The sequence below is a fragment of the Canis aureus genome, chromosome 3, assembly GCF_053574225.1.
Source record: "Canis aureus isolate CA01 chromosome 3, VMU_Caureus_v.1.0, whole genome shotgun sequence".
Lineage (NCBI taxonomy): Eukaryota > Metazoa > Chordata > Mammalia > Carnivora > Canidae > Canis > Canis aureus.
This window is the reverse complement of record NC_135613.1, coordinates 7,746,594-7,765,750: the sequence shown is the minus strand read 5'-3', so window position 1 is coordinate 7,765,750 and position 19,157 is coordinate 7,746,594. Positions and strand designations below refer to the sequence as shown.

General features: G+C 44.3%; 3 protein-coding genes across 12 annotated transcripts in view; 1 reads left to right on the top strand and 2 right to left on the bottom strand.

Annotated features, from left to right (window-relative positions):
- The window catches only part of PRMT7 (protein arginine methyltransferase 7), a 43,427-nt gene extending 40,705 nt beyond the window's left edge, over window positions 1–2,722 (bottom strand). For 2 of the 6 annotated variants that reach the window (XM_077888099.1, XM_077888103.1), the window contains exons 1-2: window positions 1,946–2,721; window positions 157–334 (exon numbers count right to left, since the gene is read on the bottom strand). In XM_077888099.1, the coding sequence (XP_077744225.1) occupies window positions 157–251 (95 nt within the window). In that variant the 5' untranslated portion in view covers window positions 252–334; window positions 1,946–2,721. Of the gene's footprint in view, window positions 1–156; window positions 335–1,945 lie in introns of all 6 variants that reach the window. The other 4 variants (XM_077888088.1, XM_077888079.1, XM_077888093.1 and 1 more) reach the window with 4 other exon arrangements.
- On the top strand, window positions 2,086–18,239 carry SLC7A6OS (solute carrier family 7 member 6 opposite strand). The gene is made up of 5 exons (XM_077888172.1): window positions 2,086–2,316; window positions 2,441–2,725; window positions 9,928–10,131; window positions 11,462–11,582; window positions 12,554–18,239. Exons 1-5 carry the CDS (start codon window positions 2,122–2,124, stop codon window positions 12,682–12,684), a joined length of 936 nt encoding a protein of 311 aa, XP_077744298.1. The 5' UTR covers window positions 2,086–2,121; the 3' UTR covers window positions 12,685–18,239.
- Window positions 13,329–19,157, bottom strand: part of SLC7A6 (solute carrier family 7 member 6) — a 39,780-nt gene continuing 33,951 nt past the window's right edge. For all 5 annotated transcript variants that reach the window (XM_077888144.1, XM_077888164.1, XM_077888154.1 and 2 more), the window contains 3 exons: window positions 18,102–18,251; window positions 17,808–17,991; window positions 13,329–17,342 (listed from right to left, as the gene is read on the bottom strand). In XM_077888144.1, coding sequence (XP_077744270.1) covers window positions 17,248–17,342; window positions 17,808–17,991; window positions 18,102–18,251 — 429 coding nt within the window. In that variant the 3' untranslated portion in view covers window positions 13,329–17,247. The remainder of the gene's footprint in view (window positions 17,343–17,807; window positions 17,992–18,101; window positions 18,252–19,157) is intronic.

Sequence of the window (19,157 nt, the reverse complement as noted above, 5' to 3'; positions counted from 1 at the left end):
ACAAACCTCTAAGCAGACCTGCTCGTGACCAACATCTGCCCCGATCCGAAACACTGGGTAATGCCTATTCCACATTCCCATCCGATTCCAGGGCTCCCGCTTGGAGATTGAGTGCCCTCACCCAGCTGCAGCCAACTGTGAACACAGCCCTGTTACCTTGCAATCTCCTGGTGGTAATCATAGTGCTCATCCTCCTCCAGCCACTCCACAGATCCCGTGGTCGGATTGGCCCGCCCGCAGAAGACTTTCATGATGCCAGTCAGCTCTTCAGTTTTAGCACAGAAAAGCAGCCTTGCCAGATTACTTCTTGTGGACAGATCTAATCGTCAGAAATCTATTCACACCATAATGCCCAAATTGTAGAGAAAAAAAAAAAATTAAGACAAAAAAAAATCAAGAAATAGCCACTTGTGTCAAAGCCACTGAAAATATTAATCAGTATTTTAATCTTTCCAGCAAGAGTTTCGATTTTACATTCAGCATAGAACATCAAAAACTGTAATATGTAAGTTCATGAAGCTATCTGGAAACTGCAGCAGTCCTCAGTGATTCCAAGGGGTGGGAGAATCAAATGAGCCCCACAGGTGCATCTGGGTGCAGCCTCAAGGTAAAGGCAAGTGAGGAGAGAAATAAAGCAGAGGAAACCGGAGGCTAAAAGGAAAGGAGAAACAGACTGAGGTTGTAGTAAAAGAGTCCCGCCAATACTGCCTCAGGATATTAAATGTTTAGTTTAAGGAAAAATACAAAGCATTCAAACAAACTATGAAGACCTTCATCTAAACAAATATATCATAGCTATAAGCAAACATGGATAATCCCAGAAATATTAAGTCAAAAAATAAGCAAATCATAGAACATATACAATAGGACATTAATATAAATTTATAATTATGCAAAACAAAAACAACATATTCTTCAGGAATCACACTAAAAAGTATATGAGGGAATGAGGACAGTGGTTATTCTTAAGAGGTAAGGGAAAAGGCTGGATTCAAGGAGGGCCACACAAGGGACTTCAAAATAGCATCGTTCTATAAATGGATGGTGGGATTAAAGATGTTTATGATACTGTCATTCCTTATGCCTTACCATTTTTAAAAAAGATTTTATTTATTTATTCATGAAAGGCACAGAGAGAGAGAGAGAGGCAGAGACACAGGCAGAGGGAGAAACAGGCTCCATGCGGGGAGGTTGATATGGGACTCGATCCTGGGACTCCATGATCACGCCCCATGCTGAAGGCAGGCACTCAACCACTGACCCACCCAGGTGTCCCTATGCCTCACCATTTTTAATAATGATTACTTCTTACCTAGTCAATATTTAATTTTAAAAACATTTTTTTTAAAAAAAGTGACTGAAGCACTTTAAGCACAAGTAGTAATCGAGTATGGGTGGGCTTCTGCAAATCACACTGGGCCATACCGGCTTCGGAAAGAGGTTTGGATTTTGTTTTACATGCCCTGGGAGCCACTCAAGAGTTTTAAGAACAAAAATGTCGTCAGGTACATGCTTCTACAAGGCCGCTCTGGCTAGGGTGTGGTGAATGGACTGATTCCCAAATACTCAGAACTCTGTGCCTGGGGAAAGCGAGCCCATTAGCAGTTCCCTGAAAAAAGAAACGTGGCCCAGCTAAGCGTGGGATGGTTGGAGCGCCGTATGATTGCGGTTCGAGTCTCTCGCTGAAAGGAGGTGCCAAGTACTATAATCAAGGTCCCCGTGGGGGTCACCCAACAGAATGGCAGAGTCGGGGCCCAACCGTATCCCAGTTCTCTTGCTAGCCCAGGAGCTCTGAGCCTTGCTGGAGAGTCCGGAGGAGACGCACACCACGGCGGCCCAGTACGTCCACGCCAGGTTCGTCAGCCAGAGCCCGTGGGCTCAAAATAGATGATGGCTGCCCCCGGGATTCTGCTACCCCACCTTCCCAACACGCCCAGGACCTCACCCTCCGCGGGAACCTTCGCGTTCACTTCCGCAGCCACCTCCACCTGGACGCGGCTGGCAAAAGGGGCGGGACCTCCCAGCGCCCGCCGAGCGTGCCGGCAGCGAGTCCCGGAAGCGGAACTTGAAGGCTCTCCCGTCGCACCCCGCGCGTTCCCACAGTGCTCCGCGAATGCCGCTATGGAGGCCGGCAGGACCGCGGTTCTTCGCGTGAAGCGGAAGCGCAGCGCAGAGCCGGTCGAAGCCCTTGTCCTCTCCTGCAAACGCCTTCGGAGCAGCGCAGTCGAGTCGACGGCCCAAAAGACAGTCCCCGAGGATCTTGAGAGAGGGCCGGAGAATAATGTCTTCCAATTGGTGGCCACCGTGCGCTCCCAGGTATTGGGCGGGATGGAGCCAGTGTTTGAAGGGATCTTAGGGCGCTGCCGGGGCGAAATTGTATCTCTGATTTCTGCACGAACCTGCTCACGCCGGCTTCCCTCCCCTACGACCTCTCCTACAGGAGGAGCCGGTCCAGGCGCTCGTTCGAGCCGCCCTGCGCCCTTCCCGGGGCAGCCAGCAGCGTATCCGCCGCGACCTCCGCGCTTCGGCTCGGGAGAACCGGCAGGAGGGTCGCTACCGGGTGATTTCTAGCCGCAGATCCTCAGGGATTCCCTCAGGTGGCCTGGAGTCCGAAGACCCACCGGGAAACCCAGAAGCCGCCGAGGACGCGAGCTTTCAGCTGTTCGACCTGGTCCACGAGGAAGAAGACGACCCAGAAGCTGTCGCCACCGGAGGCTCCTCCAAAGTGAGTACCCGCCCGGAAGAGAGGGAGGGCTGGGCTTCGCCGGACGATAGTGCCAAGAGTCTGGGCGTTAAGTCTGCACACGTAAGAGGAGGCACACGGCTTCGCCTTACTGATGGATGATCTCTCGGCCGTGGTAACCTCGTTTAACAGATTTGGTTATTTATTCAACAGATATTTACTGAATCCGCACTATGTGCCAGGCACATACGTTCTTAGGTTCTGTGGATATAGCTTTGAGGACTTAACATTCAGGTAGAAGAAAGAACACTGTTAACTTCAATGTCAGATGGTGATAGGGGCTGTATGAGGGTGAGGAGAGCAGGGAAAGAATGGTTCCATTTCAGAAAAGGTCTCAGAAAATGACAGAGTGAGAACTTGAAGGAGGTGAATGGCAAGGCACTGTGGATATCTGAGAGAAAAGCAGTTTGGTGTTTTCAAGATCAGTGTGCCTGGAGCCCAGTGAACTGAGGAAGAATAATAAGGAATTTGGGAGAGGATTCCTGCTAGACTCTGAAGGCACTTGTAAGGACATACTGCCTTTCACTTTGAGATGGGGAATTACTGGAGGGTTTTGAGCAGTAAAGATAGAACAGATGGAAAAACTCACCAAAGGGATGTTAAGGACTAGTATTGGGTAGTGAATCAAGTTTGAGGCAGATTCAAGTGTAGAATGCAAGTCTTGTCACATTTAATCCAATGTTCTTTCCGTTGTTACATTTACTAAATTTGTTTTGTACCTCAGTTCCAAAAAAAAAACAAACTCTACTACGTTGTATTAAGACTATAGAAATAGAAAATTCTCAACCTAAGGTTTGTCTTCTCTTAATAATCATTTTTTTTAACATCACCCTTCACTTCTTTCAATAGTTCTTGAAGTTTAAAAACTGATTTTAATTGAAAATATATCAAGCAAAAAATATTTAATCATGGTGGTAGTATACTTGGATAACAATTTGGGCATGATGACTATAGCCACATCTTCTACCAAAATGAATGGAAGACTGATTCATGAGTTACAAGTAAAATACCTTTTAAAAGTAAATCAGCATTCAGTGGAATCAAATAACTAGTTTAATTTTATAACAAAAACTAGTATATAAACTGATGAAGCATGTGTACACAAATTTTTCCCAAAAATGGAATATAAACTGTAAATACATAAGAAAATGTTTGCACATGAGAGTGGGACATCTGGCTTGCCAGCGGGCACCTTCATTTTGCATGCAACAGAAGAGCAATTTAAAAATGGGCAATGTTGGGATCCCTGGGTGGCTCAACGGTTTAGCGCCTGTCTTCAGCAGAGGGCATGGCCCTGGAGACCTGGGATGGAGTCCTGCATCAGGCTCCCAGCAATGGAGCCTGCTTCTCCCTCTGCCTCTCTGTCTCTCATGAATAAATAAATAAAATCTTTAAAAAAAAAAAAAAATGGGCAATGTTGAGAAGGGCAAGATTTTTGTTCAGAAGTGTGCCCAGTTTTACCATACTGTCGAAAAGAGGCAAGGCAAGCACAAGACTGGGCCAAAACGCCATGATCTATTTGAGCAAAAAGATAGGTCAGGCCCCTGGATTTTCTTACAAGGACGCCAACAAGGACGAAGATATCAGGGCCACTAGGTGGCTCGGCCATTTGAGCATCTGGCTCAGGACACGATCATGGACGGGGTCCTGGGATCCAGCCCTGCTTGGATCATGCTCAGTGGGGAGTCTGCTTGTTCCTCTTCCTCTGCCTCTCCACCAGCTTGTGCATGAGCTCTCTCGCTCTCTCCCTCTCTCTCAAATAAGTACATAATAAATAAATAGAACAAAGGCATTACCTGGGGAGAGAAGACATTGATGGAGTATTTGGATGATCCCAAGAAGTACATCCCTGGAACAAAAATAATTTTTGCTGACATTAAGAAGACAGGGGAGGGATTCCTGGGTGGCTCTGTGGTTGAGCGTCTGCTTTTGGCTCAGGTCGTGATCCCAGGGTCCTGGGATCGAGTCCCGTATTGAGCTCCCCATGGGGAGCCTGCTTTTCCCTCTGCCTGTGTCTCTGCCTCTCTCTCTCTCTCTCTCTCTCTCTCTCTGTCTCATGAATAAATGGATGGGATCTTTAAAAAAAAAAAAAAGAGGAGAAAGGGCAGACTTGATAGCTTATCTCAGAAAAAGCTAGTTAGGAGTAATTAATTGGCTACCACTTATTACAAAACAAAAATGTCTTTTTTTATGTGTACCATATTTAAGTTGATCTCATACACGAGAATTCAGACCATGAATGGCTGATAGAATATTTCTTTTGTACAATCCGGATTTAAATAAGATTGGCTTGTGGTTAAATGAATAGGATTGGAGTGGCTGGGTGCTTCAGTGAATTAAAGCATCTGCCTTCTGCTCAGGTGGGATCAGAGGGTCCTGGGATCAAGACCCACATCAGGCTCCCTGCTCAGCAGAGAGCCTGCTTCTCTCTCTCTCTGCCTCCTGTTCCCCCTGCTTGTGTTCTCTCTCTCTCTCTCTGTGTGTCAAATAAATTAAAATCTTTTTTTTTTTTTTTTTTTTTTTTTTTATTTATGATAGTCACACACACAGAGAGAGAGAGAGAGGCAGAGACACAGGCAGAGGGAGAGGCAGGCTCCATGCACCGGGAGCCCGATGTGGGATTCGATCCTGGGTCTCCAGGATCACGCCCTGGGCCAAAGGCAGGCGCCAAACCGCTGCGCCACCCAGGGATCCCAAATTAAAATCTTTTTTAAAAAATGAATAGAATCATGGGATATCTGGGTGGCTCAGTCGTTGAGTATCTGCCTTCAGCCCAGGTTATGTGATCCTGGAGTCCTGGGATCGAGTCCCTCATCAGGCTCCCTGCGTGGAGCCTGCTTCTCTCTCTGCCTATGTCTCTCCCTCTCTCTGTGTGTCTCTCATGAATAAATAAATAGTCTTTAAAAAAAATGAATAGGATCAGTTTTTTGAACTTTGATAGTAATTCTTGTTCAGTAAGTGCTAAACTGTTTTTCCCCCTCCAAAGATTTTATTAGAATTGATTAGGGGCACCTGGATGGCTCAGTGGTTGAGTGTCTGCCTTTGGCTCAGATCATGATCCCAGGGTCCTGGGTCCAAAGCTCCCACAGGGAGCCCGCTTCTCCCTGTACCTATGTCTGCTTCTCTTAGGAATAAATAAATCTTTAAAAAAATTAATTGTTCAGCTTTTTAAAAGTTTTTTAAAGTAATCTCTACACCCAACATGGGCTTGAACTCACAACTCAGAGATCAAGAGTCATGTGCTCCATTGACTGAGCCAACCAGGCACCCCAGTAATGTTCAGCATTTCACAGAGTTGGTAAATGCCATCTCTAAACCTGTAGGAGATTGGTTTCGTATTTAAATTCATATAACTTGTCATATTAACATATATGTAAATAATGAGGAAATCCCTTCACTGTTTCATAGAACAAGACTCAGCTGTGTTTCAAGTTGTGTTAACTTGTTAAAAGTCCCGGGTTGAAGATAAGCTGGCAATGTGCACTTTTATCTTTTTGGTCTTAACTATGCCAATTCAATTAAAATTCCCTGCATCTAAAATGTTGCTCTTTGCTTAATGGGAGGTATTTTAATGTGGCTTATGTGTAATATTAAAGAATACTTAATGCTTCTCATATTTTATAGATAATCTCTAAGGTCAGATGTTTTTAAAATTCAGTGTGGCAAAGTATAGTAGCAAATTTTGCTTGTGAATTCTTTACATTGCTTGTGATTAAAAGTAGGCCAGATTAATTATTGTCCTTTTTTTCAGGATTATCTTTTCAAACAGCTGTTCAAAAACACAACTGTATGGGATCCCTGGGTGGCGCAGCGGTTTGGCGCCTGCCTTTGACCCAGGGCGCGATCCTGGAGACCCGGGATCGAATCCCACATCGGGCTCCGGTGCATGGAGCCTGCTTCTCCCTCTGCCTGTGTCTCTGCCTCTCTCTCTCTCTCTGTGACTATCATGAATAAATAAATAAATAAAATCTTTAAAAAAAAAAAAAAAAACACACAACTGTAGAATTTTTTTTTAAAGAGTTTATTTATTCATGAGAGACACAGAGAGAGAGAGGCAGAGACATAGGCAGAGGGAGAAGCAGGCTTCCCTTGGGGAACCCAGTGCAGGACTTGATCTGGGGACTTCTAGATCACACCCTGAGCCAAAGGCAGATGCTCAACCACTGAGCTATCCAGGTGTCCCCACAACTGTAGAATTAATCACAGATTTTACAAAAATGTTTGCCCTCAGTAATTATTTTTTTAAAAATGGATTTAAGCTGAAAGAAAATTTGGGGTTTTATGCCTACTAGACTCTCAGGGGAAAGGTTGTTGATAGCACTGCTGGCAAGGCCATGATCAAAATGGTACACAATTGTCGTGCTTAAAATTGATGCAAGGCTTTTGGAAAACAGCATGGTTTTACATACCGGGAATCCTAAAAATAGCTTGAGGCCTATTCTAAAACTACTTAAATTTATTTTTATTGTTTGGATCCTAAAGCCATCCAAACAAGTATCTACAGAAATTTTAAAATAGTGACAGCATTTTTGCCACATATATTTCTCATTAATTTGATACCATTTAAATTTTAAGCAAATAAAGTACTATTTTATAGAAAATCTTAAGAAGTGAAAAAGTTCAGTTTATTTTATCTAGTGATCTTATTACCTCCAGGATTTATGCTAGCGAAATAATTCAGCAGAAGCAAACAGCTATGGTATTAACAAAAGCTTATTGTTGATTTACTGAGTAATTGCTGTACATTAAGTACTATGCTAAGTATTTGTTATGTTTTCTTTTAACTCGTGATCCTTACCAGAACCCTTTGAAGTAGGTATTTCATCTCTATTTTTCGAATGCAGGAAACATGTTCCTTATGCAATATTCTTTATGGAGGCTAAAAATTATGTCTGAGAAATTGACATACACAACTGCCTGCACCATTAAAGTAATAACCATGAAGACTGGCGAGACATTAAATATGTTTATACTGTGCTGTATGTTGTATACTTGAAAATATGGGTAGGCACACATAGACTAAAGAATAACTTTTCTTTTATAAAAATATTCATTATAGAAAATTTGAAAAAATATGGGAAAATAACAAGGGGTGGAATCACTCGTTTTACCCCCATCACAAAGGTAATTGGAATAAAATTAATTTGTTGTCTTCTGAGTATAAAATTCTATGTCTGGCATTTTTCTGTTTGCCAGTCTTTGTAAATATTTTAATGGCTACCTAATTTGCTGGACTAAGGTGGGGAACTTGTGAATTGGAGTCACAACTTTGCTTGTGAACAGCTTTGAAGTTTGTCAAGAATGCACAAAAATTGACATCTCTAGTTCCTTTTAACTTTGGAGCAAGGAAGAATTAATTCCTTCTTCCTCCCTCGGCTATGGAACACACCCCTTCCACCCCCCCCCCCCCCAAGTATGGTGTCTGGTTTGAGCCACATAGCCTCCTCTGATGAACCTGTTGAGAGGGGTCATTTGCAGCATGTCCCTTGGGTTTCCAAACTGACCTGCGCTGCTCTGGATGACACAGCCTGTGGCACTGGAGTACATCTTCCCTGGGCCAATTCTATTCTGGGTCAATCTATCTTGAGCTGTTCTAACAGGAGGATTATAGGAGAGTCCACTCCTGGTTTGTGATTAAAAGTAGGACATCATTGGGCGCCTGGGTGGCTCGGTTGAGTCTGACTCTTGTTTTTGGCTCAGGTCATGATCTCAGTGTCATGGGATTGAGTCCCCCACCCCCACCCTGGGCTTCATGTTTGGAGGGGGAGTCTGCTTGATATTCTCTTCCTCTCCCTCCAGCTCTTGCCTGCTCACACATGCACTTGCTGGCTCTCTTGATTAAATCTTTTTTTTTTTTTTTAACGCATCTTGACTCAAAATTTGAGGGTTGTTTTTTGTTTTGTTTTGTTTTGTTTTTTTGTTTGTTTTGTTTTTTTTTAAGATTTTATTTATGGGCAGCCCTGGTGGCGAGTGGTTTAGCACTGCCTGCAGTCCGGGGTTTGATCCTGGGGACCCTGGATCGAGTCCCACGTCAGGCTCCCTGCATGGAGCCTGCTTCTCCCTCTGCCTGTGTCTCTGCCTCTCTCTCTCTCTCTCTGTGTGTCTCTATGAATAAATAAATAAAATCTTTAAAAAAAATTTTATTTATTCATGAGAGACATTGAGTATCTGTCTTCAGCTTAGGTTGTGATCCGGGTCCTGGGATCAAACCCTGTGTTGGGTTCCCTGCTCAGCAAGGAATCTGTTTCTTCTGTCCCTCTGCCCCTCCTCCTTGTTCATGCTTTTTCTCTCTCTCTCAAATAAATAAATAAAATACTTTTTTAAAGAAAAGACATCATTGTGGGCAAACCAGGTGGTGGTAGTCATCAGAGTCCAGGAATCGCTTTTAGACCCTTATATCACACAAATGCAGACCCATATAGAGATCAGCCATGGAGGTGCTGCTGGGGGCCTCTAGATCCCTAATGGAGATCTTCTCAGGCCAGTTTTTCCATGTGCTCTCTTATGTTGTTCAAGCACAAGAGAGCAGGGAGCTATCTTAAGTCTATCACAAAAGAAAAACTATACAATTATTTTAGAGATAATTGATTTTTTAATTTCATAGCTAATTAAGAGATTAGTAGGAAATAGGGATAAGAATCTTGAATCTAGGGGCACCCAGATGGCTCAGTCAGTTAAATATCTGCCTTCCTGTCAGGGATGGTCTCAAGGCCCTGGGATCAACCCCTACGGCATGCTCCCTGCTCAGCGGGGAGCCTGCTTTTCCCTCTCTTCCCTGCTTGTGCTCGCTCACTATCTCTGTCACTGTCTCTATCTCTCTCTCAAACAAATAAAATATCTTTTTAAAAGAAGAATCTTGAGGGATCCCTGGGTGGCGCAGCGGTTTGGCGCCTGCCTTTGACCCAGGGCGCGATCCTGGAGACCCGGGATCGAATCCCACATCGGGCTCCCGGTGCATGGAGCCTGCTTCTCCCTCTGCCTGTGTCTCTGCCTCTCTCTCTCTCTCTGTAACTATCATAAATAAATAAAAATTAAAAAAAATAAAAATAAAAAATAAAAGAAGAATCTTGAATCTAACATAGACAACTGTAGAGAGACTTAAAATCTCACTCAAATCTTAGATTTCTCCTTTTGAAACACCAATGTTCAGATCATGTATATATTATCTTTTGATTTCTTTACAGACATCTGACCCAGATGTGATCCTCTGCAATTCCATAGAGTTGATCCGTGAGCGGTTGACTGTATCTGAGGATGGACCAAGAATCGGGCATCAGGAGGAACAGAAGGATGACTATGTGTATGACATTTACTATTTGGAGATGGCTACTCCAGGATGGATTGAGAACATCCTCTCTGTGCAGCCTTATAGCCAGGAGTGGGACCTGGTAAGGAGACCCATGAGGATGAGGTAGACTAAGCAATTCTCTAGTCAGGGTGCTTTGCTTCCCTGTGTTCCACATTGCCTCCAGTGTGTTCAAGATTGTTCTTGGCTCTTTTTGTCCTTGCTTAAATGGAAAAACTTATTCTAAATACCTTCTTGGAACTGGATTTAGTGCAGGGAATTTTGGAAATGACAATCTACATTGATAATTTTTGCTTTTAATAGATCTTTTATAAAGTTTGCAATATAATTTTTATCATTTATAACACCCACTTTTGGGGGAAATCATATAGGGGCTTATAATAAGGACAGTAAACCAAAAATTCTTAACATAAATGGGAATAAAAGATTTTTTTTTTTTTAACTATCTTAAGGAGGGGAAACCTTGGATTAAGAAAGCGAACATCCTTGGGCAAACCGGGTGGCACAGTGGTTTGGCGCCATCTTCAGCCCAGGGTGTGGTCCTGGAGACCTGGGATCGAGTCCAGCATCGGGCAACAGGAATAAATAAATAATCTTAAAAAAAAAAAAAGAAGAAGAAAAAGAAAGCTAATATCCTATATCATTATTTTGGGGTTTTTTAAATTTTATTTACTTTTTTTTTTTTAAGATTTCTTTATTCATGAGAAACAGAGAGAGAGAGGCAGAGACACAAGCAGAGGGACAAGCAGGCTCCCCACAAGGAGTGCAATGCAGGACTCAGTCCCAGATCCTGGGATCATGCCCTGAGCCAAAGGCTGAGCCACCCAGGCGTCCCTTTACTTTTTAAGTAATCTCTACACCTAATGTGGGGCTTGAACTCACAACCCTAAGATCAAGAGTTGCAGCTCTATAGACTGAGCCAGCCAGACACCTCCTAACATCATTTTTTTTTTTTTCAAGATTTTATTTATTCATGAGAGACACACACAGAGAGAGAGAGGGAGGCAGAGACACAGGCTCCATGCAGGGACCCTGATGTGGGACTTGATTCCTGGATTCCAGGATCATGCCGTGGGCTGAAGGCAGACCGCTCAACTGCTCAGCCACCCAGGGATCCCCAACATCATTATTCTTACAATAATTCTAAAGATTTATTCATGAGAAATGGAGAGAGACAGATAGAGGTAGAGGGAGAAGCAGGCTCCATGTAGGGAGCCCAAAGTGGGACTCGATCTTAGGACCACAGGATCACGCCCTGAGCCAAAGGCAGATGCTCAACTGCTGAGCCACCCAGGCATCCTATCCACACTGTGCTCTTAAGTGACTTCTCCAAATTGGTCTGCTAATAGCCTCCCCTACAGCACAGCCTTAGAGGTGTTGACTTATGCTTATGTTTGTGTTGAGATGTGCAGGTGAATGATGACCAGCAGCCAGAAGATATTTATGAAGATGATGATGACGAGAACAGTGAGAATAACTGGCGTAATGAGTACCCAGAGGAGGAGAACACTGATGAAGATGAAGAGTCCAGAGGTACATGAGTAGCAGCCTTAGATGGGAGGGGCCTGTTGAGATCCAAGACTGAGGTGTGCGCAGTTAACATGTACATCTTTACTGGCTTTCCTTCTCTGCCATTGAATTCCCAACAGCTCAACCACAAGCCATTGGAGCTATAGGATCCCCAAGAACTAGTGTTTCCAGAGGACCCTGGTGAGGTTTTAATGTCAGTCAGGCCTAGGTTCCAATCCTTAGTTCTGTCATTGCCTATCTGTGGGTCTTAGGGAAGTTACTTTACCTCATCGAGCCTTATCCTCTCTCCAGAAAACAAGAGAATATTGCACTAACTTCAGTGGTTGGGATTAAGGGAAACATCATAGCTCATTGTCTCTTCTGCTTCAGTCAAGGTGTTGGAGAGGTTTGCCAGTAGGAGCAGGGCTAGGATTTTGACGTGTCATTTACCTAACTTCTCAAGAAGTTGATCGGTTTACAGTGTTTTGGGAAAGATGCAACACAGACATGGTACCTGGGGGAAAGGAAGGAAAGATATTCTGGTGAAACAGTTCCTTCAGTGATTATGTTCTTTGTGCCAACGAAAAGGATTTATTGTTGGTTAATGGAGGAACAATTAATTAAACTATGGAATATTCTATTAGGGAAGTATCTATGATATATGTTACATATATACATACATATATATACACATATATATATGATAAAAGGATAGGGGCAGATGTGAAATTATATTTACAGTATGACTACAACTATTATATAAAAAGAAATCCTATACTTAGGAAAGAAATGAAAAAATACTCCCAGTATTGTTGAGGGATTTGGTTTAGGTGGTAGAAACAGGATTTTTTTTTTTTTTTAATTCTAAATTCTCTTTACTGATCAAGTATTTTAGAATAGAGAACAAAAAACCAGACCTTCTTGAGATGGGAAATGGTTACTGTGGTCATCTAGAAACTCAAAACATCTAGAACCCATTCCTATTATCATTCTAGGCTCTGATGAATATGACAGCTTCAGTGAAGAGGAAAGAGGCAACAGCAGACCACAAATGTGGAGCAAATACCCTTTGGATGTGCAGAAGGAGTTTGGCTATGACAGCCCCCATGACCTGGATTCAGACTGATGATCCTATGATATCTGTGAAGTTCAATCATGTGCCCTTGAGGGCTCTGACTGTAGTTTCATCCACCCTGGTAACATCTTTGGGTTTTCTAGATTAACATAAAAGGAAAAAGCATGTCCAATAGCAGCATCCTACCAGTGAAAACGTGCCCTGAAGGATTGTCTTTTCAGTAAGAGTACGGCCCCTTTGCTTCAAGACTCTACAGTCTGATCGGGGGAAATGCCATAAAAATGAAGCTTCCTAGTCTGGGGATTTTCCCATTCTCTTCCTGTCCTAAAGCCAATATGTAGAAGAGAAGCTCCTCTTTCCCTCAGCACTAAGATTTAGCTTTCCCATACTACCAGGCCACTGCCTCCACTAAAAGTCTGTTTCTTTTGGTAGAATCCAGAAGGACTACAATGGGTCCTTTACAGCAGCACAGACTGGATAGTGGGGGCCGTTGGAGAAGGAAGTAGGATCTGCCTGGCGCTGAGAGAGAGGTTTTAAGTTAATAGGGTCTCTACCTCCCTGCTTCCTGACTGATAATGCTTGTAAAGACTGCTGTCTTCCTTTGGCACTAGTGCCAGGGAGAACAGGATGTATGAGTGTGATACTCTGTGTTTAGTAAAACTTAAATATGGGAGCAAGAAATTCCTGGAAAACTCTTTTTTTTTTTTTTTTAAGATTTATTAGAACATAAGTACGAGGAAGGCCCATAGGGAGAGAAGCAAGAGAGCCTCAAGCAGACCCTCCACCGAGCACAGCCCAATGCAGGGGGATCCCAGGACCCTGAAACCATGACCTTAGCTGAAGTCAGGAGTCAGCCACCTAACCAGCTGAACCACCCAGCACCCCTACTTAAAAACTTTAAATCTGGGATCCCTGGGTGGCGCAGCGGTTTGGCGCCTGCCTTTGGCCCAGGGCGCGATCCTGGAGACCCCGGATCGAATCCCACATCGGGCTCCCGGTGCATGGAGCCTGCTTGTCCCTCTGCCTGTGTCTCTGCCTCTCTCTCTCTCTCTCTCTCTCTGTCTCTGTGACTATCATAAATAAATAAATAAAAATTAAAAAAAAAAAACTTTAAATCTGAATGCCTTTTTTTTTTTTTTCAAGATTCTATGTATGTATGTATATTTGAATGAATAAGAGCATGAGGAGGGGGTAGGGACAGAGGGAGAAGCAGGTTCTCCACTAAGCAGGGAGCTGGATATGGGACTTGACTCCAGGATCATGACCCAAGCCAAAGTCAGATGCCTAACCAACTTAGCCACCCAGGCACCCCAAATCTGAATGTCTTTACATGTTTTCCCACTGTACTCCCTCTCTCCTGTCTCCACTCTCCACCAAAAATGAGAGGCTTAGTGAGACAGAAGTTTCAGAATTACCCTTAGACACAAAGGACTTTAAGGAAAGTGAGGTAAAGGAAAACATCCTAAGCTTAGCTTTCCAATGAGAAATGTTAACTCTTCACAGCACTCACTGAAAATAGTGACCAATTTTGTTACCAGAACCTCAATTCCCTATAAGCAAACCCTGACCCTACTTCTTTTCATACCACAAATGTCTTAGAGTTGGCATTTATTCTTCTAATGTAATATTGTCCCACAGAACTCTGTTCAAAGATGAATATGTTCTATATCTACACTGTTCAGAGGTAGGCACTAGCCACATGGGTCTCAGCTCTTGAACTATGATTAATGCACCTGAAGAATCAAAATTTTTATTAGCTACATGTGGCTAGTAACTACTATACTGGACAGCACAAGTCTACAAAAACAATACACCGAACCTGTGATTCAAAATGTGCCTTCTTGCTGTGTGGCAAAGACTCACTATCACATCCACAGGGATAAGTCTCCCCACGTCTTAGAAGCATCTCTTTTTCTATCCTGCCCCTACTCTTCCTTTCACTTTGTGTTCATTTTGTAGGTCTTCACCTATATTAGTTCCTATCTACATGTTAAACCTACTTGAGTAGTTAAGTTCTGTATGTACACATACTTAGGCTCTACTCTTGTGGCTAGAAAACTAACAGACTATCCACAAAGGTACAATTCAGTATTGCAAGTAACAGGCAGCAACTTATATGTCTAATACTAGTCATCTTAGTCTCCTGTAGGCATAGAAACAAAGGATTAAAAACCACTCCATGCCATTTTAATGTGCTCACTGCTGTTTATGTACTCATTAAGGTTTGCAAACATTAAAGGACTGAAAATTTCACATACTGTACCTACTGAAAAGGGGATTAACACACCAGGAGAAGGATTGAAGGAGACAAACAACAAAGACCTTGCAGAAATTTAATTCCACCATGAAGCTTGAGTGCTGTAGGGCGTCTCTGGCTTCCTTCCGACAAAACAGTTCCTGGGTAAAGACTGTATCCAGCACAGAGGGGAAGAATGCGATTGCCATCCAGTAATGAGAGGGGGATGACATGGCTCACTAAGCTTGCATTGGGGCACTTGGGGTGTGAGGCCCATGCTTCCCCCCAGGAGCCACTGGGGGGCAGCAAGTTCCTGGGATTAGCTGGTCATTTACTTCAGTGGAGATAGCTAAAACCTGGGTCAGGAATCCTCAAGACAAGCATACTCTGCTTAAAGGATTAGCTCCAGAGGATCCCTGGGATAGATGCCATCTTGGCTCAGACAAGAGTCATGTTTACATAGTTTAGGCAAGTCAGCCTTTGCACAAGACTCCCTATTGCCAGGAAGGAATTTGCTGTACAAATCCCCAACCCGTGACAGTAGGAATGTCCCCCCATTTTCTCATCCATGTGTATCCTGAACCGGAGGCAGCTGTGATCATGCTTCCCTAAATTGTCTTCATTGAGCAAGTATGACCAAAGTTACTCCCCAGGCTTCAACGGAGGCCATTTGATGGAAAAGATGATCAGAAAGGCAGCTTGCCTCATAGTTTTGTCTTTACCACTGACCAGTTCTCAAACGAAAGGATAAGAAGTCCAGGCATGGGATTAGCCAAGTCAGCAGGTTCCTCTGGATCCAGGATGACAATGTCTGGAGGCTTCACAGGACAGCTGTACAGTCCCCTGCAACCATAGCTGCCCATGAGGGAACATCCATTAGGCCAAACCTGCTCTGGCCTGACCTGGATGCTAAAGTACACCCTGAGCACCAGAATTAGTTGCATCCACTCATGCAGTCTGCTGAGGAGCCAGATTGAGGTTGAAGTAGTTTTTCCCCCCAAGGTCTTCTCTGATCTCCACAGAGAGAAAATAGAAGTCCACATAACTACCAAGCTCTTCCTGAGACTGCAGGCCCACCAGACCTCCCACAAGGGGAGGCAGACAGGACAGGAATGCATTATCCTGATGATCCACACCAAGACAGTTCAGAGTATAAACAAAGCCCAGTGTCAGGGACAGAAGAGGAGGATGCAGTCTCGTGTGAGGTTTTGGGAAAAGGAAAATGACCACTTCTAGCACCAAAGTGGGCTTGTGTGGGTCTGCACAGCAGTCCCTCAAACCAGCCCTTACAGAGAGAAACAAGCTATTTGGTTGCTTGGGTCCATGAGATGTTCTCTAAGCCATTGACAGCTGAGAATTCTGGTAATACACTTGAACTCTAAAACAGTTTATGTCCTCTTAAAGTTCATACCAGAAACCAGAGATCTACCTTCTGTCATCTAAGACAAAGACCTAAGGTCTCAAGTAAAACAAAGGATTATCCTTCAAAATAGTATTACCAGACTTCTGACTCATGAATTTTTTCATTTGTCCTTGCTGATTTGAGCCAGGTACGTGTAATCTGTGACTTACTAACTAAAGTGTAACCAATACATGAGTTTAAAAAAATATATATATATATGTTTGAAGTTCACCTTTGCAGCTAAGACTCAACAGAAGATTGTGTTAAAACCAAGCAAAAAAATCTGTGGTCAGAGGCTGGCCCACCACCACACAGAGACCCCTCCTAAGAGCAGAGGGACTCAGTTTGGGGTACTTTGAGTTTTTAAACACAATCAGCCTATTGCAGCCTGTAGATGAATGAACACCAATGCTCTGTTAGAACTGGTATTCTGGATTAAATAATATCAATAAATAATGAAATACCACTATCTTCCCAGGGAAAGATTTTGAGTCAGAGAAGGAAATGGTAGCATTTCAGGCCTCTAAAGTCAGGTGCTTGGACCTGATCAGAGGGGCTCCCATAAAGCAGCCCCTTTGTAGAGGCTCCTGATTCAAATATCAAATTCAGAACCACCAGCCACAGCTATTGACCTAGCACTTTCTCTTGCCCCAGTACAGTTTGCTGAGTGTTTGGTAAGCTATACCAAGTTCACCAAGAACAAAACTAAACAACTATTCCCCTGACTTCAAGCCCTCCCCACCACCACCCTCTATAAAGTTCTCACCTTCAGGCTGGTCTCAGACCCTGAGTCTCCTCCCATAGCTTACCAGTTAGAGTAACCATCAGAGCAGGCCATCAGCCCTGAGCCCCCCTTATATAATATGGGCCAACAGGCTCCTTTAGAGAAAGAGGGTTGGGCCTGCACAGTCTTGTCATCTGGACTTTGGTGGCTCTGGCTGGCCTTCCAGGCCTCAAGGGACATCACCTCTGGCCTCTAGTCAGCTTTCCTCTCAACCTTTTTTTCTTCAGCTACATCAAGCTCAGTCAGGACACAAAAGCAAAGCTGCTGGGTGACTTTGGTGACAGCAGCTAAATGAAAATAGAGAACAGAAGTCAGCAAGCTGACAGCTACAACCTCAGTATGAATACCCCAAAGTTGATTAAAGCATATCTGGACTCCCTCCCATCTGTCCCTTGGGCATCCTATGCCAGGTTCTGCCTCTTACCGCCCCCCACCCCCCAGCAAGCCTCACTGTCCTTCATTTTGTGCCCAATCAGAAAAGGATGCATGACTCCTCATCTTCCCATATGGATTGCACTTTCCAAAGGGAGTGTTTTAACCCCTTTGGGGTTAAAATAGGACTCTAAAGTTAGAACTAAAATGCTCACGTCAAGATCGAAAGGGGAGAAGTCATGTGGAGCAACCAGGTCTCATGGTCTCCAGCACATCACTAGTATAGGGGAAGCCGTTAACCACCACTCCCACCTCTGCACACATCTGTACACATACACACATATCCACACAGGCCATGAGTAATGGGCAAAGAAGCTCACCCAGGACATTCCGAATAAGGGCTGGCCTCTGGGACTCAGGTAGGTAAACACCCACGAAGTAGACAGGAACCCCAGAGAGGGCAATCGCGATGCCAATAAGGGAATTAATGGTGTCACCAAACAGAGGCACAATCACCAGAAACAAGGAGCATATGCAGAACATGATGGGGAAAAACAGGCTCAGCTGAAATGGAAGGAGATGAGTTATTAGGTAAAGTGCTATTGGGGAACAAGGTACAGAGAGTCACCTTGGGGAGATGGCCCACCCCTCCTACTCTGTCCAGAGTCACTGACCTTGAGAGGCCGGGGCCGCTCGGGCTCCTTCCAGCGAAGATAGAGCTGTCCAGCAACAGACAGGCCCACGAAGAACCAGTAGCTGAAGCTGAAGTAGTTGATGAGCAGGAAAACATCTTCCACAGTGAGGTAGATGAGTGTCATGGTACACTGGATGGGGAAAGGATGGGAAGGAGGAGTGGGCATTGTCACCACCCGGCCATCCCAAGAGACCAACAACCCAGCCATCAGCACCAGATCTGTCACTCACTGCTGAGTTAGCTTACCAGGTTACCTCCAGTTCTTTTCAGTGACCCCTTGGCATCAGATATGCCTGTTCTCTGCATTAACCTTCAAGGTGGCATCTCTCCCTCTCCTGTTGGGGTCCCTTCCTACACACAGTGCCTCCCATCTTCTTGCAAGCACTGCAATAACAAGCCAGACTCCTTTCCCCTTTTGATAGCAGAGAGTGAGGCCCTCCTCACTTCGATGCACCAACCTCAACATGAATCACACCACCCTCTGGAGACCATTACTCCTGAGTCCCAACTACCTGGCATACAAACAGAGTAAATGCCTCCAGAAACACCTCACTGTCCTGGGGTCTTAGAAATGCAGACTGACGAAATGGATCCATACTTGTTAAGAAACATATGGCAGAGTTTGCCCAGTGGGACCAGAGTCCTAGGAGACAAAGGGACTAGAGTGCAGTGGCGTGATCAGATTTACTCACTTCATTTTTTTTTTTTTTAAGATTTTATTTATTTATCCATGAGAGACACAGAGAGAGAGGCAGAGACACAGGCAGAGGGAGAAGCAGGCTCCATGCACCGGGAGCCCGACGTGGGACTCAATCCCGGGTCTCCAGGATCACGCCCTGGGCCAAAGGCAGGCGCTAAACCGCTGCGCCACCCAGGGATCCCAGATTTACTCACTTCAGAATATGGAGTTCCCCCACCTCATCCTCTCTCACCCAGATCATCAACAAAGGACTTTAAAAGGGCCCATTCTGGGGAGAGATGGGGGACTGTATCGGGGAAACTGGGGCAGTAGATGATTAAAAGATGTCACATCTCC